This window comes from Trachypithecus francoisi, unplaced genomic scaffold, assembly GCF_009764315.1.
Source record: "Trachypithecus francoisi isolate TF-2019V2 unplaced genomic scaffold, Tfra_2.0 Lachesis_group0, whole genome shotgun sequence".
NCBI classification, from domain to species: Eukaryota; Metazoa; Chordata; class Mammalia; order Primates; family Cercopithecidae; genus Trachypithecus; species Trachypithecus francoisi.
In genome coordinates, this window is record NW_022681453.1 from 81,500,907 (window position 1) to 81,515,641 (window position 14,735).

Below are 14,735 nucleotides of genomic sequence, written 5' to 3' on the forward strand. Positions count from 1 at the left end.
GGATCACCTGAGGTCAGGAGTTCAAGACCAGTTAGAGCGACATGGTGAAACCCAGTCTCTACTAAAAATACAAAAGTTAGCTGGGCGTGGTAGCGGACACCTGTAATCCCAGCTACTCTGGAGGCTGAGGCAAAAGAATCACCTGAACCTGGGAGGAGGAGGCTACAGTGAGCCAAGATCGCGCTACTGCACTCCAGCCTGGGTGACAGAGCCAGACTCTGTCTCAAAAAAACAAAGAAAGAAAAAGAAAGAAAGAAAAAAAATTTTTTTTTAAATTAAAAAATTAAAAATTAAAAAAAGGAGAAACAAATCAGAATGTGTCAGATTGTCAATGGAGAGACACGGGGAATCAACAGGGATTAAGGCTTGCTGGTTTATCTGAACATCAACTTGCAGTTCGACAGTACTGGTATGTAAAAGAGAACAGGGGTTCAGGAGACAAGGATGCAGAACATAATCTGCACACTTCAGGAAGAATGTGCTCTGCCATATTTACACGCGTGCATTTGATCCCGTAAACCAGTAGTTTGGAACTATATGGACCAATAAAAACATGTGATTTGACACAGTTTGTCAACTTTTTATTCTGCCAACTATGAACATCGAAAAATGTTTTAATTACTATTTAATGTAATTATTAATCAAAAAGTAAATATATAAATATATGAATAACAAAATAGAAATAAAAACTCTCTTAGAGTTTAGAACTTACTTTTCTTTCCCCAGGAGCTCATTAATATTTTCTAAGAAAAATCAACACTAGTCCCCACAGCTGGATCGATGTAATGGAGAGCCATGAGTGATTTTAAGCAGTGGAGGGGCAACATTATATTTTAAGGAGATAACGTCTAACAACAGCATGAATTTTAAGAGTAAAACTAGAAGCAACCCAAACTAGAGAACCCAGTTAAAAATTTATTCCAGCTGTCCAGGTAAAAAAGGGAGAGGGCTGAAATCTAGACAGCAGTAATGGGAACAGAGAAGTGAGAACAGGGACAATATTTAAAAGAGGCAGAACCAAGAGTGGCTGGTAACTAATTGGATCTGAAGGCAGAAAAAGGAAGAGTGATTCTAGCTTGGGTGGCAAAGTTTCTTCATATACAACAAAAAAATACTTGTTCTCAAACGAGAGAAATCAGGCCTGGTGGAGAGCAGAGATCAGTGCCAGGCAGGCTGCATTTGAAGTGGCTATGGGGAATGTTGTGTGGATACCTATGTCTGCAGGATAACAATGAGATACCAATAAACAGAAGGTGCTAAGACTAAAAGTATGGACTAGACCACTGAGTGTGAGTGAAAAGAGAAGAGGACTCAATGACTTTAATCCTTCCCCCAATAAATATTTACTGGGTTCCTGCTATGAGCCAGCCACTCTACTAGGTGCTGTGAGCACATAGTGAGCACAGACAGCAGTAAGCACGGAGCCTGTGACCTCATAGAAACAGGAGCAGCACAACTGGCCTTACATTTTGAAGGGACTCCTCTGGCTACTTTGTTGAGAATGGACCGCAGAAGGGCATGAGCAGAGGCCGGGAGAGAGAGAGGTAGATACAATAATCTCTGCTAGAAATGGTGGTGGCTTGGATCAAGGTGGTACATGAAGGAACTGTTAAAAGGGCAACAAAATTGTGAACGTATTTTGAAGGTAGAGTTTGAGAGGATTTGCTAATGGATGGATGTGAAGTCTGAGCAAAATAAAGCAGTAAAGTATGAACTACAAGGTCTCAGATCTGACAAACTGGAATGTTGCAGTTGCGCTTTACTGAGAAAGGGAAGATGCTGGAGAAGGTTGGGAGAAGAAAAGCAAAAGCTTAGTTTTGAATTCATTCAAACTGAGATTCCTAGTTGATATCTAAATGGATATGCCAAGTAAATAGAAATATGAGTCCAGAGTTCAGAAGAAAAGTCCAAGATGGAGATAGAAATTAAGATTGGAGGCCTAGAGAACATCATCATTTGAGGGGAAAATAATGCAGGCACATTAACTGAAAGAAACTGGGAAGGAACAGTGGGGAAGGTAGAAATAGAAAGAGGGGCCAGACATGGTGGCTCATGCTATAATCCCAGCACTTTGAAAGGTTGAGAAGGGAGGATTGCTTGAAGCCATGAGTTCCAAACCAGCCTGGGCAACACAGTGAGACCCTGTCTTCACAAAATATAAACAAAATTAGCTGTGGTCCCAACTATTCAGGGAGCTGAGGTGGGAAGACTGCTTGAGCCCGGGAAGTGGATGGAGGCTGCAGTGAGCTGAAATGGTGCCACGGCACTCTAGCCTGGGCAATAGAGTGAGACCCTATCTCAAAAAAGAAAAAGAAAGGATAAATAGAAACAGGTGTGGGTGGCCAAAGGAAAGAAGAAAGAGGAACAGGAGTGGGTGCCCTCACAGAAACAGGAGACTGCTTCAATGACCAAGTGATCAACACATGCAAATGTGTTTACAAAATGAAACTAAGAATAAGCTTGATAATACCCTCAAGTAAGAAGAATAAAACCTATTTCTCTGAAACAGGAAAAGCGGAAGGAAAGATTAGTAAGGAGTGAGACAATTACAGAGGTGTGTACAAGAAGCTAAAAGAGTAACTTCTGGTGGCCTCTATTTTCTCTGTGAAAAAGGAGAAAAGGTCACCAGTAAGAGAGGCCTTACAGGGTATCCAGGTGATATCTGAAAAAGAGGAAAAATGTTTTTAATTCCTGCTGAAAGCCACGAAAAGACTGAATGTATGTTGAAGGCCTGAAAAATATTAAAAACATGTTTGTAAAATTCGTAGTGACACAAAATATGTACTTATTTATTATTTCATTCAGCATACATCTATATTTAATATCTACTATGTGCCAGGCACCATTCTTGGTTCTGAGGCAAGAGGAAAGGACAAGACAGCCAATGCCCCTGTTTTTATACTGAGTTTCTATTCTGGTCTGAGAGAAGACAGACATAAGGAAGTATACAGCTAAATACATGGCAAATAGCAATAAGTGCCATGAAGAAAATCCTTTGACTTTGAATATGCTGGGTGCGACAAACACTTGAGATGATTTTTTTTTTTTTTTGAGACAGAGTCTTGTTCTGTCACCCAGGCTGGAGTGCAGTGCTGCAATCTTGGCTCACTGCAAGCTCCGCCTCCCGGGTTCACTCCATTCTCTGCCTCAGCCTCCCGAGTAGCTGGGACTACAGGTGCACACTGCCACGCCCAGCTAGTTTTTTTGTATTTTTAGTAGATACGAGGTTTCACCGTGTTAGCCAGGATGGTCTCAATCTCCTGACCTCGTGATCTGCCTGCCCCGGCCTCCCAAACCGTTGGGATTACAGGTGTGAGCCACCGTGCCTGGCTGAGATGATTTCTTTTTTTTTTTTTTTTTTTTTTTTTTTGAGACGGAGTCTTGCTCTGCCGCCCAGGCTGGAGTGCAGTGGCCGGCTCTCAGCTCACTGCAAGCTCCGCCTCCCGGGTTCACGCCATTCTCCTGTCTCAGCCTCCCGAGTAGCTGGGACTACAGGCGCCCGCCTCGTCGCCCGGCTAGTTTTTTGTATTTTTTTTTTAGTAGAGATGGGGTTTCACCGTATTAGCCAGGATGGTCTCGATCTCCTGACCTCGTGATCCGCCCGTCTCGGCCTCCCAAAGTGCTGGGATTACAGGCTTGAGCCACCGCGCCCGGCCGAGATGATTTCTTAAGTCACCTGAATGGTTATGTGACTGAGAGCCAGCTGCTGAGGCCTGATGCCAGAGAAGAGGACTAGGAGGAATGAATCATTACAAAGACTGGGGGCAAGTGCAGCCAGAAGCTATGAACAGGGATAGAGACAAACAGAGCAGTTCTAAGACTGCCAAGGGTGGCAGGGCGAGGCCAGAAGCCAAGACAGAGAGGCCAGAAGAGCCACAGGGTAGAATGTCAGACGAGCACATCAAGTTTTAGGAACATCCCCATCTCAATGTATTTGAATATTACTCACAAATCATTGGTTAGGTGACAGAAATAGTATTTAAAAGGCTGTGTCTCAGTCTACACTATTAGGAAGTACAAATACTTCACGAGCAATCAAGAATTGGAATAAAAATGTACACTAAGTAATTGAACAGGATTCAAGCTATACAGGCTTTTGGAAACACATCTTTTGTAATATTGTTCATGTTCACTGTTGTTTCTAGAACATTATGATTTGCTCTAACAAACTCGAAACTTCTACAGTAAATACAGGACTTACCTTATCAATATCCTCCTCTTCGTCTTCCTCTTCTTCCTCTTCTGAAAAATCAAGAAGTTTCTTTGCTAGCAATGGATGCCACTGAAGACACTTTCGTTTTGGTCGTTTTCCAACCCCTTCTCCTTCTGCTGAATGGTCCTTATTTCTATTACTGCCTTTCATTACTGTGACCTGTAATAGGAGGAGACACAGAATCAGGGAGACAGGGAGAGAAAGACAGACACTGAGATAAATCAAAGTAAATTCGATTAAAATTAGTTTATTTAGCTCCCTAAGTATTAATTAGATTATAATTTTAATGACTAAACTATCTACTAGCTCATTTACTGGACTCAGTGGGAATCCAAAATACATAACAAAACATTCATTTTAGTGGGCTAAATGGAGGTAATAAAATTTGCCTTTTGTGAAATCTACTTCCCTCCGCTACACAGCTTCAGAACCTAAAACCCCAGTAAGCTTAAGGATATTACCAGTTACCTTCACCTGTGTGTATTTACTCAGGGAAGCATTTCTCAATTTCCCATCAGAATAACATGAAGGATGCCTCCCAAGAGAGTTGAAGACTTCACAGGGACTTGCCCCCCAGGCATTCTCTGATGGCTATTTTACTATAACAATTTACATGAATTCTGCATTCTATACCATGTTAAATCTGTGCTTATAACATTACTAAAAAAAATGAGTAATTTGTAAGAATCCAAAGTTTTAAATTTGGGCAGCTGGCTAAGAAATGGCCAAGCTATCAACATGACAAAAATCGTTTAGAAGCCTAAAACTCTGAATTACTTTTCAATGATGTAAAAAAAGTTCTTTTCCTTGACAAAAGCAATACATATTTCTATTAAACAGGTGAAAACTGCATAAAATGAGGTTTGCCCTCTCCATCATGTCCCGCACCATGGTCCAGAGGTAACTGCATGTTAGTTTCCTATATGTTTTCTCACAACTTTTTTTCTGATGTTATTTCTCATTCATTCATTCAAAGTAATGTTAAAATTGAAATTACTGTTATGGAAAAACTCAAACAATACAATTAACTGCCATCAGTTTAAATGGTTCATGAATGCTGACAATACAAACATACGTACAGTTGCTAAAATCACCAAGTAGCAGCCTATTTGCTCACTATGTTTGCATTAGTCCAAATGCTTGAGAAGTGGTACCATTAAACTTTTAACACCATACTGAAACAGAAACTGGGATTGATGAACACATAATATAAAGATTCATGTAGTTCTCAAGCCATTCAGAGAATATGATACAGGCAAATTTATCTGTCTTCCTTGTTTCTGGATTCTGGGTCATGCCTAGGTCTTACTTCAAACAAATATTCACCAGTGTTTTCTCCTAGAACTTGTACAACTTCAACTTAAACATTTAAATACTTGATCAATCTGGGATTCATTTTGATAAAGTAAGTGAGGTAAGGATCTAGCTTATTCTTTTTTAAAAAATAGCCAACTATGCCAATACCATTTATTAAATAATCCAGCTTTTCACTATTCCTTCTATCCTACATTAAATTATCACATGTATACGAGTCTATTTCTGGATTATCTTCTGTTAATAACCTCCCTCCAACTACTTGCCTATCCTTTGACCAATTTCAATGTCCTTAGGGACTATATCATTCTACATCTTTTTAAATATACAAATATATCAATAAACAGCCATTAAAAAATTTAAGCTGCATATATCATACTCTTCTATCTAGGTCAATACATGTTGATTGTTCTAATTTAAAAATAATTGTGTAATATTCTAAAAATGAATGTATCACAATTTACTGAGTCTACTACTGATGAAGCGATTATTGTGCTACAATAAAACTCCTCATTTTAATAAAATCATTTTCTAAAAAACCTTCATTTTTAACAAAAGTTCTCATTAAATTTTTTTTTTTTTTGAGACGGAGTCTTGCTCTGTCGCCCAGGCTGGAGTGCAGTGGCGCAATCTCGGCTCACTGCAACATCCACCTCCCAGGTTCAAGCGATTCTTCTGCCTCAGCCTCCTGAGTAGTTGGGACTACAGGAGCCCACGACCACACCCAGCTAATTTTTGTATTTTTAGTAGAGACGGGGTTTCACCATATTGGCCAGGCTGGTCTCTAACTCGTGATCTTGTGATCCGCCCGCCTTGGCCTCCCAAAGTGCTGGGATTACAGGCGTGAGCCATCGCGCCCAGCCTTCATTAATTTATTACAAGCTATTCCAGTCAAGAAAAAGAAAGGAGGAAAAGAAAAACATGCTCTTGTGGCTTTCTTAGCAAGAAACTCATGCTGGAATATCTGAAGCAATTGAATTACTTGTGTGGCTGACTCAAGAATATAAGAAGTTACCGAAAACTAAATGGAATTAGGTATCTGGTGTGCTCTTAATAAGAGAAGATATCTTGTGAATTGATAGACCATTTAACAATTCCCATTCTATCTACAAATAAAAGTTGGCACAGGTAACCCAATTTCCAGAAATGCCAAAGTTATGTAGAGAGAAAACGGTTATTTCTGTAACATAGTAATCACTTCAGGATGAGTTGCTTGAGTGGTAGTTAAACCCATTTGAGGGTCTAATATTTTAAATAGTAAAAGAAATCAGTGGGAAACTGTAAGTAAGGCAGCTTCTATCAACTGGAGAGGGTAAAGTGATTGCCAATGCCAAGAGAAAAATACATCTTTAGCCCCCAAAATTTTGAATTAAATTGTTATTATGTGTGAATGTATAAATATATGTGTGGGTATGTGTGCACCTTTGTGTGTGTGTGTATATATATATATATAATTTCAATATTCAAAGAGAAAACAGGATCTCAGGAATCAAATTAATGAGGGGAATATGTGGCTTCTTTCTGGGTTCAAAATAATCGCATTCAGTCCTCCCTCACTTCTAAGTCTTTCCACGTAGCTCACATACCACTTTGGAGAAAATGTCTTTTCTGATACTCCAGAAATTAATCTTTGTCACCCAGAAATACATTAGAAAGACTTTACATTGCTAATGGCACTTATCACATTTTCCCTCGAATTATAATTATTTAGATACATCATACCTCCATTGCTAGGCCTTTTTCTTAATGTTCCAAGACTATACTTATATGCTCAGAAACATCCTGGCACATTAGATCATCAAGATCAGTTAGTTGTGAGGATTGTCAGAAACAATGATACAAAATCCTGTGCCAAATTGTGATGATGACTCACTATTTATATTCTCTAAGATAGCTTCAAGATTAACTACAATTTCTTACACTTTCCTGAATTCAGATATTCTTTTCTAAGTGGGAAAGAAAAGGAATTGAAAACTGTGCACAACTCAGACACACTGACCAAGGTGGCATGTGATGTCTGAGAACCACCAGATGCACAGGCTTGTGGAGAAATGAGGCTGGCAACCCCTAGCACAGGACCTGGAACAAAGTAGGTACACTTTTAGCAGGTATGGAAGATGAACAAAACAGTAAGTGAATTGGAAATGGTATACCTCAGATGAAATAATCAAGAAAAATGTACTATAATCGATCGATAACTATGAAATACCTCAAAGTATAAACTGTGCACTTTAATAATTCATAGTTATCTAATTTGTTCTTAATTCTGTATGGATCTATTTTCAAATTATTGAAAGAATGCAAAACAGTGAAGAGAAATGATGTTCCTGATTATGATTCAGAAGTAATGAGAAAGCAAGAGAGAATAATTTTAAAAAGATTTTAAAAAGTGGGAAAGACAAGGGCAAAGAAAGCATAATTTTGAGACAATGTTATCACTCAACTTACTTCAACAATGAGGAGGAGGTGAAATTGTTAATTTTTAAAGTGACAGAGGACTAATCTTGTAATTATTTTGCCACTAAAAAGCCCACACATTTTAAAGTTTGGTTTCTTGGTCTTAGAACAAGAGGAAATTAAGCTAACAATCTATATGCTGTAAATGAAGCAAATGTTGGACTTTATTCAAAAGGAGTTATTCTTCCATTCTGCACTGCAATTTTAGAATAATTGAAATCAGGTTATTTAACTATCAATGGACTCTGTACTTGAAAAACTAAATATCAAATTATGATGCTGAGACTGTCAAATGATGATCTAAAACACCTACCAATATGTATCTGGTGAAAACAAACGAACCCATGTGTCCCCCCTTCGCCCCCTTTCTGTGTATGGCAGGACAGGTGACCCTAAATAGACATCCTCTACTGAATTCAATGTAAACTGACAAATTAGGAAAAACTTCATTTAATTATATTCTTCAAATGTAGCAAGCCTGAGCTGAGCGTGGTGGCTCATGTCTGTAAACTCCCAGCACTTTGGGAGGCCAAGGCGGGCGAATCACGAGGTTAAGAGATCGTGCCATTCTGGCCAACATGGTGAAACCCTGTCTCTACTAACAATACAACAATTAGCTGGTTGGTGGTGGTGTGCACCTGTAGTCCCAGCTACTCGGGAGGCTGAGGCAGGAGAATCACTGGAACCCGGGAGGCAGAGGTTGCAGTGTGCCAAGATCACGCCACTGCACTCCAGCCTGGCAAAAGAGTTAGACTGCATCAAAAAAAAAAAAAAAAAGTAGCAAGCCCATTCATGAAGGACCTTTAAGGAGGTTGGACTTCATGAGAAACTTAAAGAGAAAGATTTTAGAAGGAAACTGTACAAAGCAAATGCCATATTTATTAAAAGAAGAAGAAGAAGAAGAATAAAGGACACTGGAGCCTGATAGGCTTCCTTTAGAATCCTGCCTCTACCACAAACTACCTGTTGGAAAGGGAAAGTTAATACCTGTGCTGATATTTTCTCATGTGAACATTAAATAATAATAGCTCTACTGTGAGAACACATATGTAATACCCAGCACAGTGTCTAGAACATTCCCGTTCACTGTTGGCAAATCCCCCCTTTACTCAATAAGCTTTTTAGACTGGGGAGCATGGGTTTAACAGGCAGCATCTGCTTACTTAAACTCATCCTAAGATGCCATTCAAAAGGGAGCACAGATGTCTCCCATTTGATAGCAGTCCATATGCTGCCCAGATGATGTACTCTGCAGCCTCAGAAACTGAGAAAGAAAGATGGAGAGTTTCCTTTGTCTGAGTGATACACAGTCAGAAACAGTGCCTTGGCACCATTATAAATTTTGCGAATAAGATCCTCTCGTCTATTGTCTTGTCTTACAATTTAGGCAATCAGTTACACTTTAATCTTCAAAACATTAGTATATACTGAACTGTATCACAGTGGTATTTTAAACTGCTTCCTAAAAGTCCAATGAAATTCCACTCAAATCCTGGTCATTAAACTTCACGCCCAGTGAAACAGGAGAGTATGTATGGGAGGCCCATTAAATACCACTGCTAGACAACTACATATTCTAACCATAAACAGGGCCTCAGATGGGTCCAACTAAGACTACAAAACTTCACAGCCTTCTCCAGTCTACGGAGGAGAGGAAAAACTAGCCCAAAGACACTGTAACATCATGGAAACTCTAGCACTTCCACACCAATCGGACCCACCTGCTTCCATTCTTTCTAAAGAGTTCTGGGACTTTCAAGTCACACCTTGCTTTCAATCTTTCAAGGGGTCCTGCTACCACAGAAGACAGCACATACTCCAAATCTGAAGGCTTCCTCCTTCTCACCTTAAACGTCTCCCATTTTCTCTTAAAGTCCTTCTCATCCTCCAAGACCCAGGTCAAGTATCTCTTCTTTTATCTGAAAGCCCTAAGTCAAAGTCCATCACTCTGCTATAAGCTTTGGCTGTACTTGACTTTGTTAGGCCAAGCACTTATCAGAGTGTTTTGACAACTCCCCTGTACCCCGCTTTGGCTGAAATGTGTCCTCCAAAGTTAAGCCCCAGTGCAACGGTGTTGGGAGGTAGGACCTAATAAGAGGCGATGAGGTCATGGGGGATCTGCCCTCATGAATGGATTAATGTTGTGATTGTGGGAGTGAATTAGTCATCACCAGAGTGGGTTTGTTATTAAAGAAAGTGTGGCCCCTTCTTACTCTTACCCTCTCTTGCTCTTCTGCCATAGAATAATGAAGCACAAAAGCCTTCCCCAAATATTGGCCCCATGCTCTTGAACTTCCCAGTCTCTAGAACTGTGAGCTAAATAAACTTTTGTTCATTATAAATTACCCAGTTTGTGGTATTGTTATAGCAACATAAAATGGACTAAGACATCTCCACGTCCACAAAACGTTGTGACCTTCAGAGTGCAGGTGCCATCATTACCTTTTTGGTCTCAGTGCCTAGCACGGAGTCTACTACACAGCAGTTTCTGAAAAGGGTATTTATTGGCTTGTAATCTCCTCATCTAACACTTAACCACATATGGCTTCTCAGAATGACATGCTCCTAAATTTTTAAAAAAATTCTAATATGCAACTAACATTTATTAAATATTTAATTGCTATATATTTACTTTCTCATTTAATCCTCACAAAAACACTCTGATGCAGTTACTATGATGAACTCCACTTTAAGCAACAGGGTTCAGTAACTTGCCCAGGGTAACATGGCAAGTAGAGGAGCTGGAACTGGACCCAGGAAACCTAGCTCAAAGAACCCAAATGCTACCTAGGAAAAAGAGCTCTCATATAAAGCTCTTCAATCTGCAACTCTCTAACTATTTCCTGTAGAACAAACAGCTCATAGGCCATCAAAATACCAAAAGGAAGCATTAAGGGGCTGGTAAGAGAACACCACTTTTCATGGTAGAAAAGCAAGTACACATCTCTGATGATGCCAAGTGACAATTAAATTAGATTAACTATAAAACTCTTTGAAGATAAAAACCCTACAAGTGCTAATCATTATTATTTATTGCAATTCTAATGACAATTCTAAACTGTAGACAGATTACATGAAAAATATCTCATTCAATAAAGTAATACTCTCATTTTAGAAGCAATTCACTCACTATTCATGCAAAAAGTCTTTAAATATGTTCCTTATTGAAAAGCAGTAGCTCTTCAAGTTGAAACTTTAACTCTGTCAAGATGTTATCGATATGCTCTTCATGAATACTAATAAGGTACCCACTATTCAAAGAAGGGCTTAGCTGTACTGGCAGTTCTGGTCCCTCTGCCTTTAATTCATAAAGAAATATGTATTTTTAAGATCTCTAATACCTGCACTCCATGACGCTTAGCCTTGGGACAGCTTAACATGGTTCTCAAATGGAATGCTGTTCTAGGCTACAAAAAGAGACAAAAGCTACCCTGAAAGAGATAAGGCACCCAAAAAGGTGGCTTGAGGAGGAAAAGCTATATACATAGAGGTCAGTAGCAAGTTAGGACATGTTCCCCACCACACCTTCCAAAAATGCAACCTTCTGTTTTCCTGTAATTTTATGGAGGTGTTTACATTCTTAATCAAAAAGTCATTGAATTCCTATTCTTCAACAGACCTAACAAAAAAGTATTTGCCTCTTTTAGTTTACAAATTCACAAAGGTTTTTATTATAAGCACTTATTACAGGGCTAGAACATAATGATCACATTGACAAGAAGCTGAAACACAAGAAGATAAGCTCATGGGTGTGTCTTCCTCCTTTACTCTCAATGCAGCTGAACACATATGTATTGATCACCTGCTGAGCTATGCTCTGTAAGGGTTAAGTGTCCAGTCTTACCTCCCATTCAACTCACCTCCTGCTGGGCTGGTGCTTGCCCTGCTCTCCACACCCGCCATATGCTTCTGCGCAGAACTTTCTCTGCTCTCCCAGGCCTACACACGGTCCCCGACACCCCCATTCTCCCTCCCTATGCAAGGCCTCTCCGAACATCCATTTCTAAAAGGCTGTGTTTGCCTCAGTTCATGTCTCTCTCCTTTCTGAGCACCTTTTTTGATCACTGCAGCACTTAATGGCTGTGCCATAATTTTTGACACTTGATTGTATGACAATTATCATTTTCCTGTACAATGTATGTATAATGATTTCATGTGAATTCCTCCCACAGAGACCCTTGAGGGTAATGAACATGCCAGATGCTTTTTTTGGATCTGTCAGAGCAAAGATCTCTGTGCTAGACAGGGAATAGATGTTCAGTGAATATGTGGAGAATTGAACATAGAAACAATACTTCTCTGCTTTCTTATTATGCTTTTCTTTATGTTGTTTTGCTACAAGGCAGAAGGGACATAAGGCTTGAAAAGAGATATGCAGAGAAGAAATAAGAAGCCAGGAAAGGTTGTTTGGATGGGAAAGGAGAGAGAAAAGAAACAAGCAAATTGACAAGGCAATGTAATAAACAGAATAAAATCAAAGCCACTTCCAAACAGTTGTCTAAAACATGTTCCTTTATTCCCTTCTCCGGTTATTTGTCAATGACTTTCATTATTCTCTCAAAACAGAGTACTATTATACCTTCCGCTCACTGGCTCTCTTACACTTTCACAAATGGTCCAGTAATAAACCCTAACTTTAAACTTATCCAACCATTTTTCTTCTCAGGTTTATCTCCAGGTTTCTGGCTGCTCCTGTGTTCTGACCCTACTACAAAAGTTTTCAATCTCATGTTGGTCTTAAGTGCTTTTTTACTTGTTCTTTACTTTTATCCTTTTTACTTTTCTTACTCAGTTACACAGTCAATCCCACAGTGCCCATTATAAATTCTGTTTCTCAATTCCTGCTGATGATGGTGAGCAAGGATAAATGATGACAATCCTAGCTAGACATACATAATGCTTCCCATGTACCAGAGCTAAGAGATTACATCTATTAACTCTCTTAACTTACAATAAGCCTAAGAGGTAGGTACTATTATCCCCTTTTTTTACAGATGAGAAAACTGAGGCAGAGATAACATATTTCGCCTCCTTTAGTTTATAAATTATCAAAGGTTTTTACTATATCCATTTGTTACATGGGTAGACATAGGTATCGCATTGGCAAGAACTGGAAGCACAGGAAGACAGGTTCATGGAGTCTCCATATTTATTGTCAATGCAGTTGAATACATATTTACTGAGCACTTGGTAAGCTACGAATTATGTTTATAAATCATACCACTAGCATGTAATTGGTGAAGCTAGTATTTGAACTCAGGCGGTCTGGCTTCAGAGTCTGGTTTTTGACCATTATACAATATTGCTTCATCATCATAAATTTTATTGAACATTTGCTACATGCTAAACACTTTACATGAATTAATTTCTTTAATCCTTAATACAACTCTAGGTGAAAGATACTACAATGAATATACCTTAAGTATAAAGCAACTGAGAATGACAAACCTTAAGCAGCATGCCTGAGGCTACTCTGCCAGCACATGACGGGCCCAGGAATGAAAACAAGGTCTTCTGTTCCCTAGAGCTTGAGCTTTCAATCATGTCCCCATACTGCCCTTCCCGCCCACCTGCAATCCTTATCACTCTAAGAAAATACCTTTGCCTCCTGCTTAACTAGCAGGAAGGTGTTAACCTTCCGGAATCCTCCCAAATTCTCATCTTGCCTACCAATTTCAAAATTTATTTTCTTCTTCTGCTTTCTTTCAAAGGTAGAGATTCAAGGTCAACTCCTTCCCTCACCTCACCCCAATCTATGTTTCCCTCCTGTTATCCTGAGCCATTAGTCTTTTAGTTACTTTGATGAAGTCTAAAGTCCTGTCTGAATTCTCATCCTCCTTTAGCTAGTCCTCTTTCTTCCTACAAACTGGCCTCTAGCCCATAGGCTATGGTACTGCCTAATGTGGCTAGGATCCAAGAACCAGCCTGCTTGGTACTGTCATTTGTTCACAGCCTCCACACCCAACGATGTGCTTCACTAAGTGACCTGGTTCCTAATATTCTTGCTTCTAAACCTCAGGATTAGTTTCCTAGAAAGAGCTTACAACTTGTTCCAACGTCCCTATCACCTCTGGCTTCTCTACCTCACTATGACTCACATGTCTTTAATTTCTATCCTCTCAGAGAAAATATCTTGTACGAGCCAGGCCTCTGCCTCCACCATACCCTTGTGGAGTTATGTCAGAGCCTGGTGAATACAAACTAGACATCCCTTCCCTTCACATAAGCATCTGGAAAGCATATCTTTCTTTGCAACTTTCTCTCCATAAACTGAAATCACTGCAATTAGTTGTTTACCCTGACATCTAATCTCTCAAAAGTCTGTCCCTTCTACCTCTTACAAAGAGTCTACTCTTCTCCAGCCCCACAAGGCTGGTTCAGCTGTCTGACCTTCTTACCTATAGCTCTGCTGACTTTAATTCTCCACACAACAAATACCTGCTCATATCCTTCTCCTAAAGGGAATCTCTTTAACAGTCCCTCAGTGTACTAAAGAAAAACTCCAAATTCCTTCCTTCACATAAACACCTAAGACTCTTCCTGACCTAGTCCAGCTTGCCTTTACAGCTGATGTTTCTTTGGTTCATTCTCACTCTCAAAGTTCTACCCATACTGAGCCACATGCCATCACCTGGAGCTTGCCATGCACTCCCACCTTCTGGAACCTGGCTGCTGTTTCCTTCCAGTGGAACTCATTCCTGCTTCAGGGCTTGGCTTGGATCTCACCTCATGCCCCTCTGGTCCTTTCAAG

The 14,735-nt window shown here is 39.7% G+C and overlaps 1 protein-coding gene across 21 annotated transcripts in view; it reads right to left on the reverse strand.

Annotated features, from left to right (window-relative positions):
• BBX (BBX high mobility group box domain containing) overlaps window positions 1-14,735 on the reverse strand; it is a 276,188-nt gene that overhangs the window by 96,588 nt on the left and 164,865 nt on the right. For all 21 annotated transcript variants that reach the window (XM_033211372.1, XM_033211393.1, XM_033211391.1 and 18 more), the window contains one exon: window positions 4,202-4,372. In XM_033211372.1, coding sequence (XP_033067263.1) covers window positions 4,202-4,363 — 162 coding nt within the window. In that variant the 5' untranslated portion in view covers window positions 4,364-4,372. The remainder of the gene's footprint in view (window positions 1-4,201; window positions 4,373-14,735) is intronic.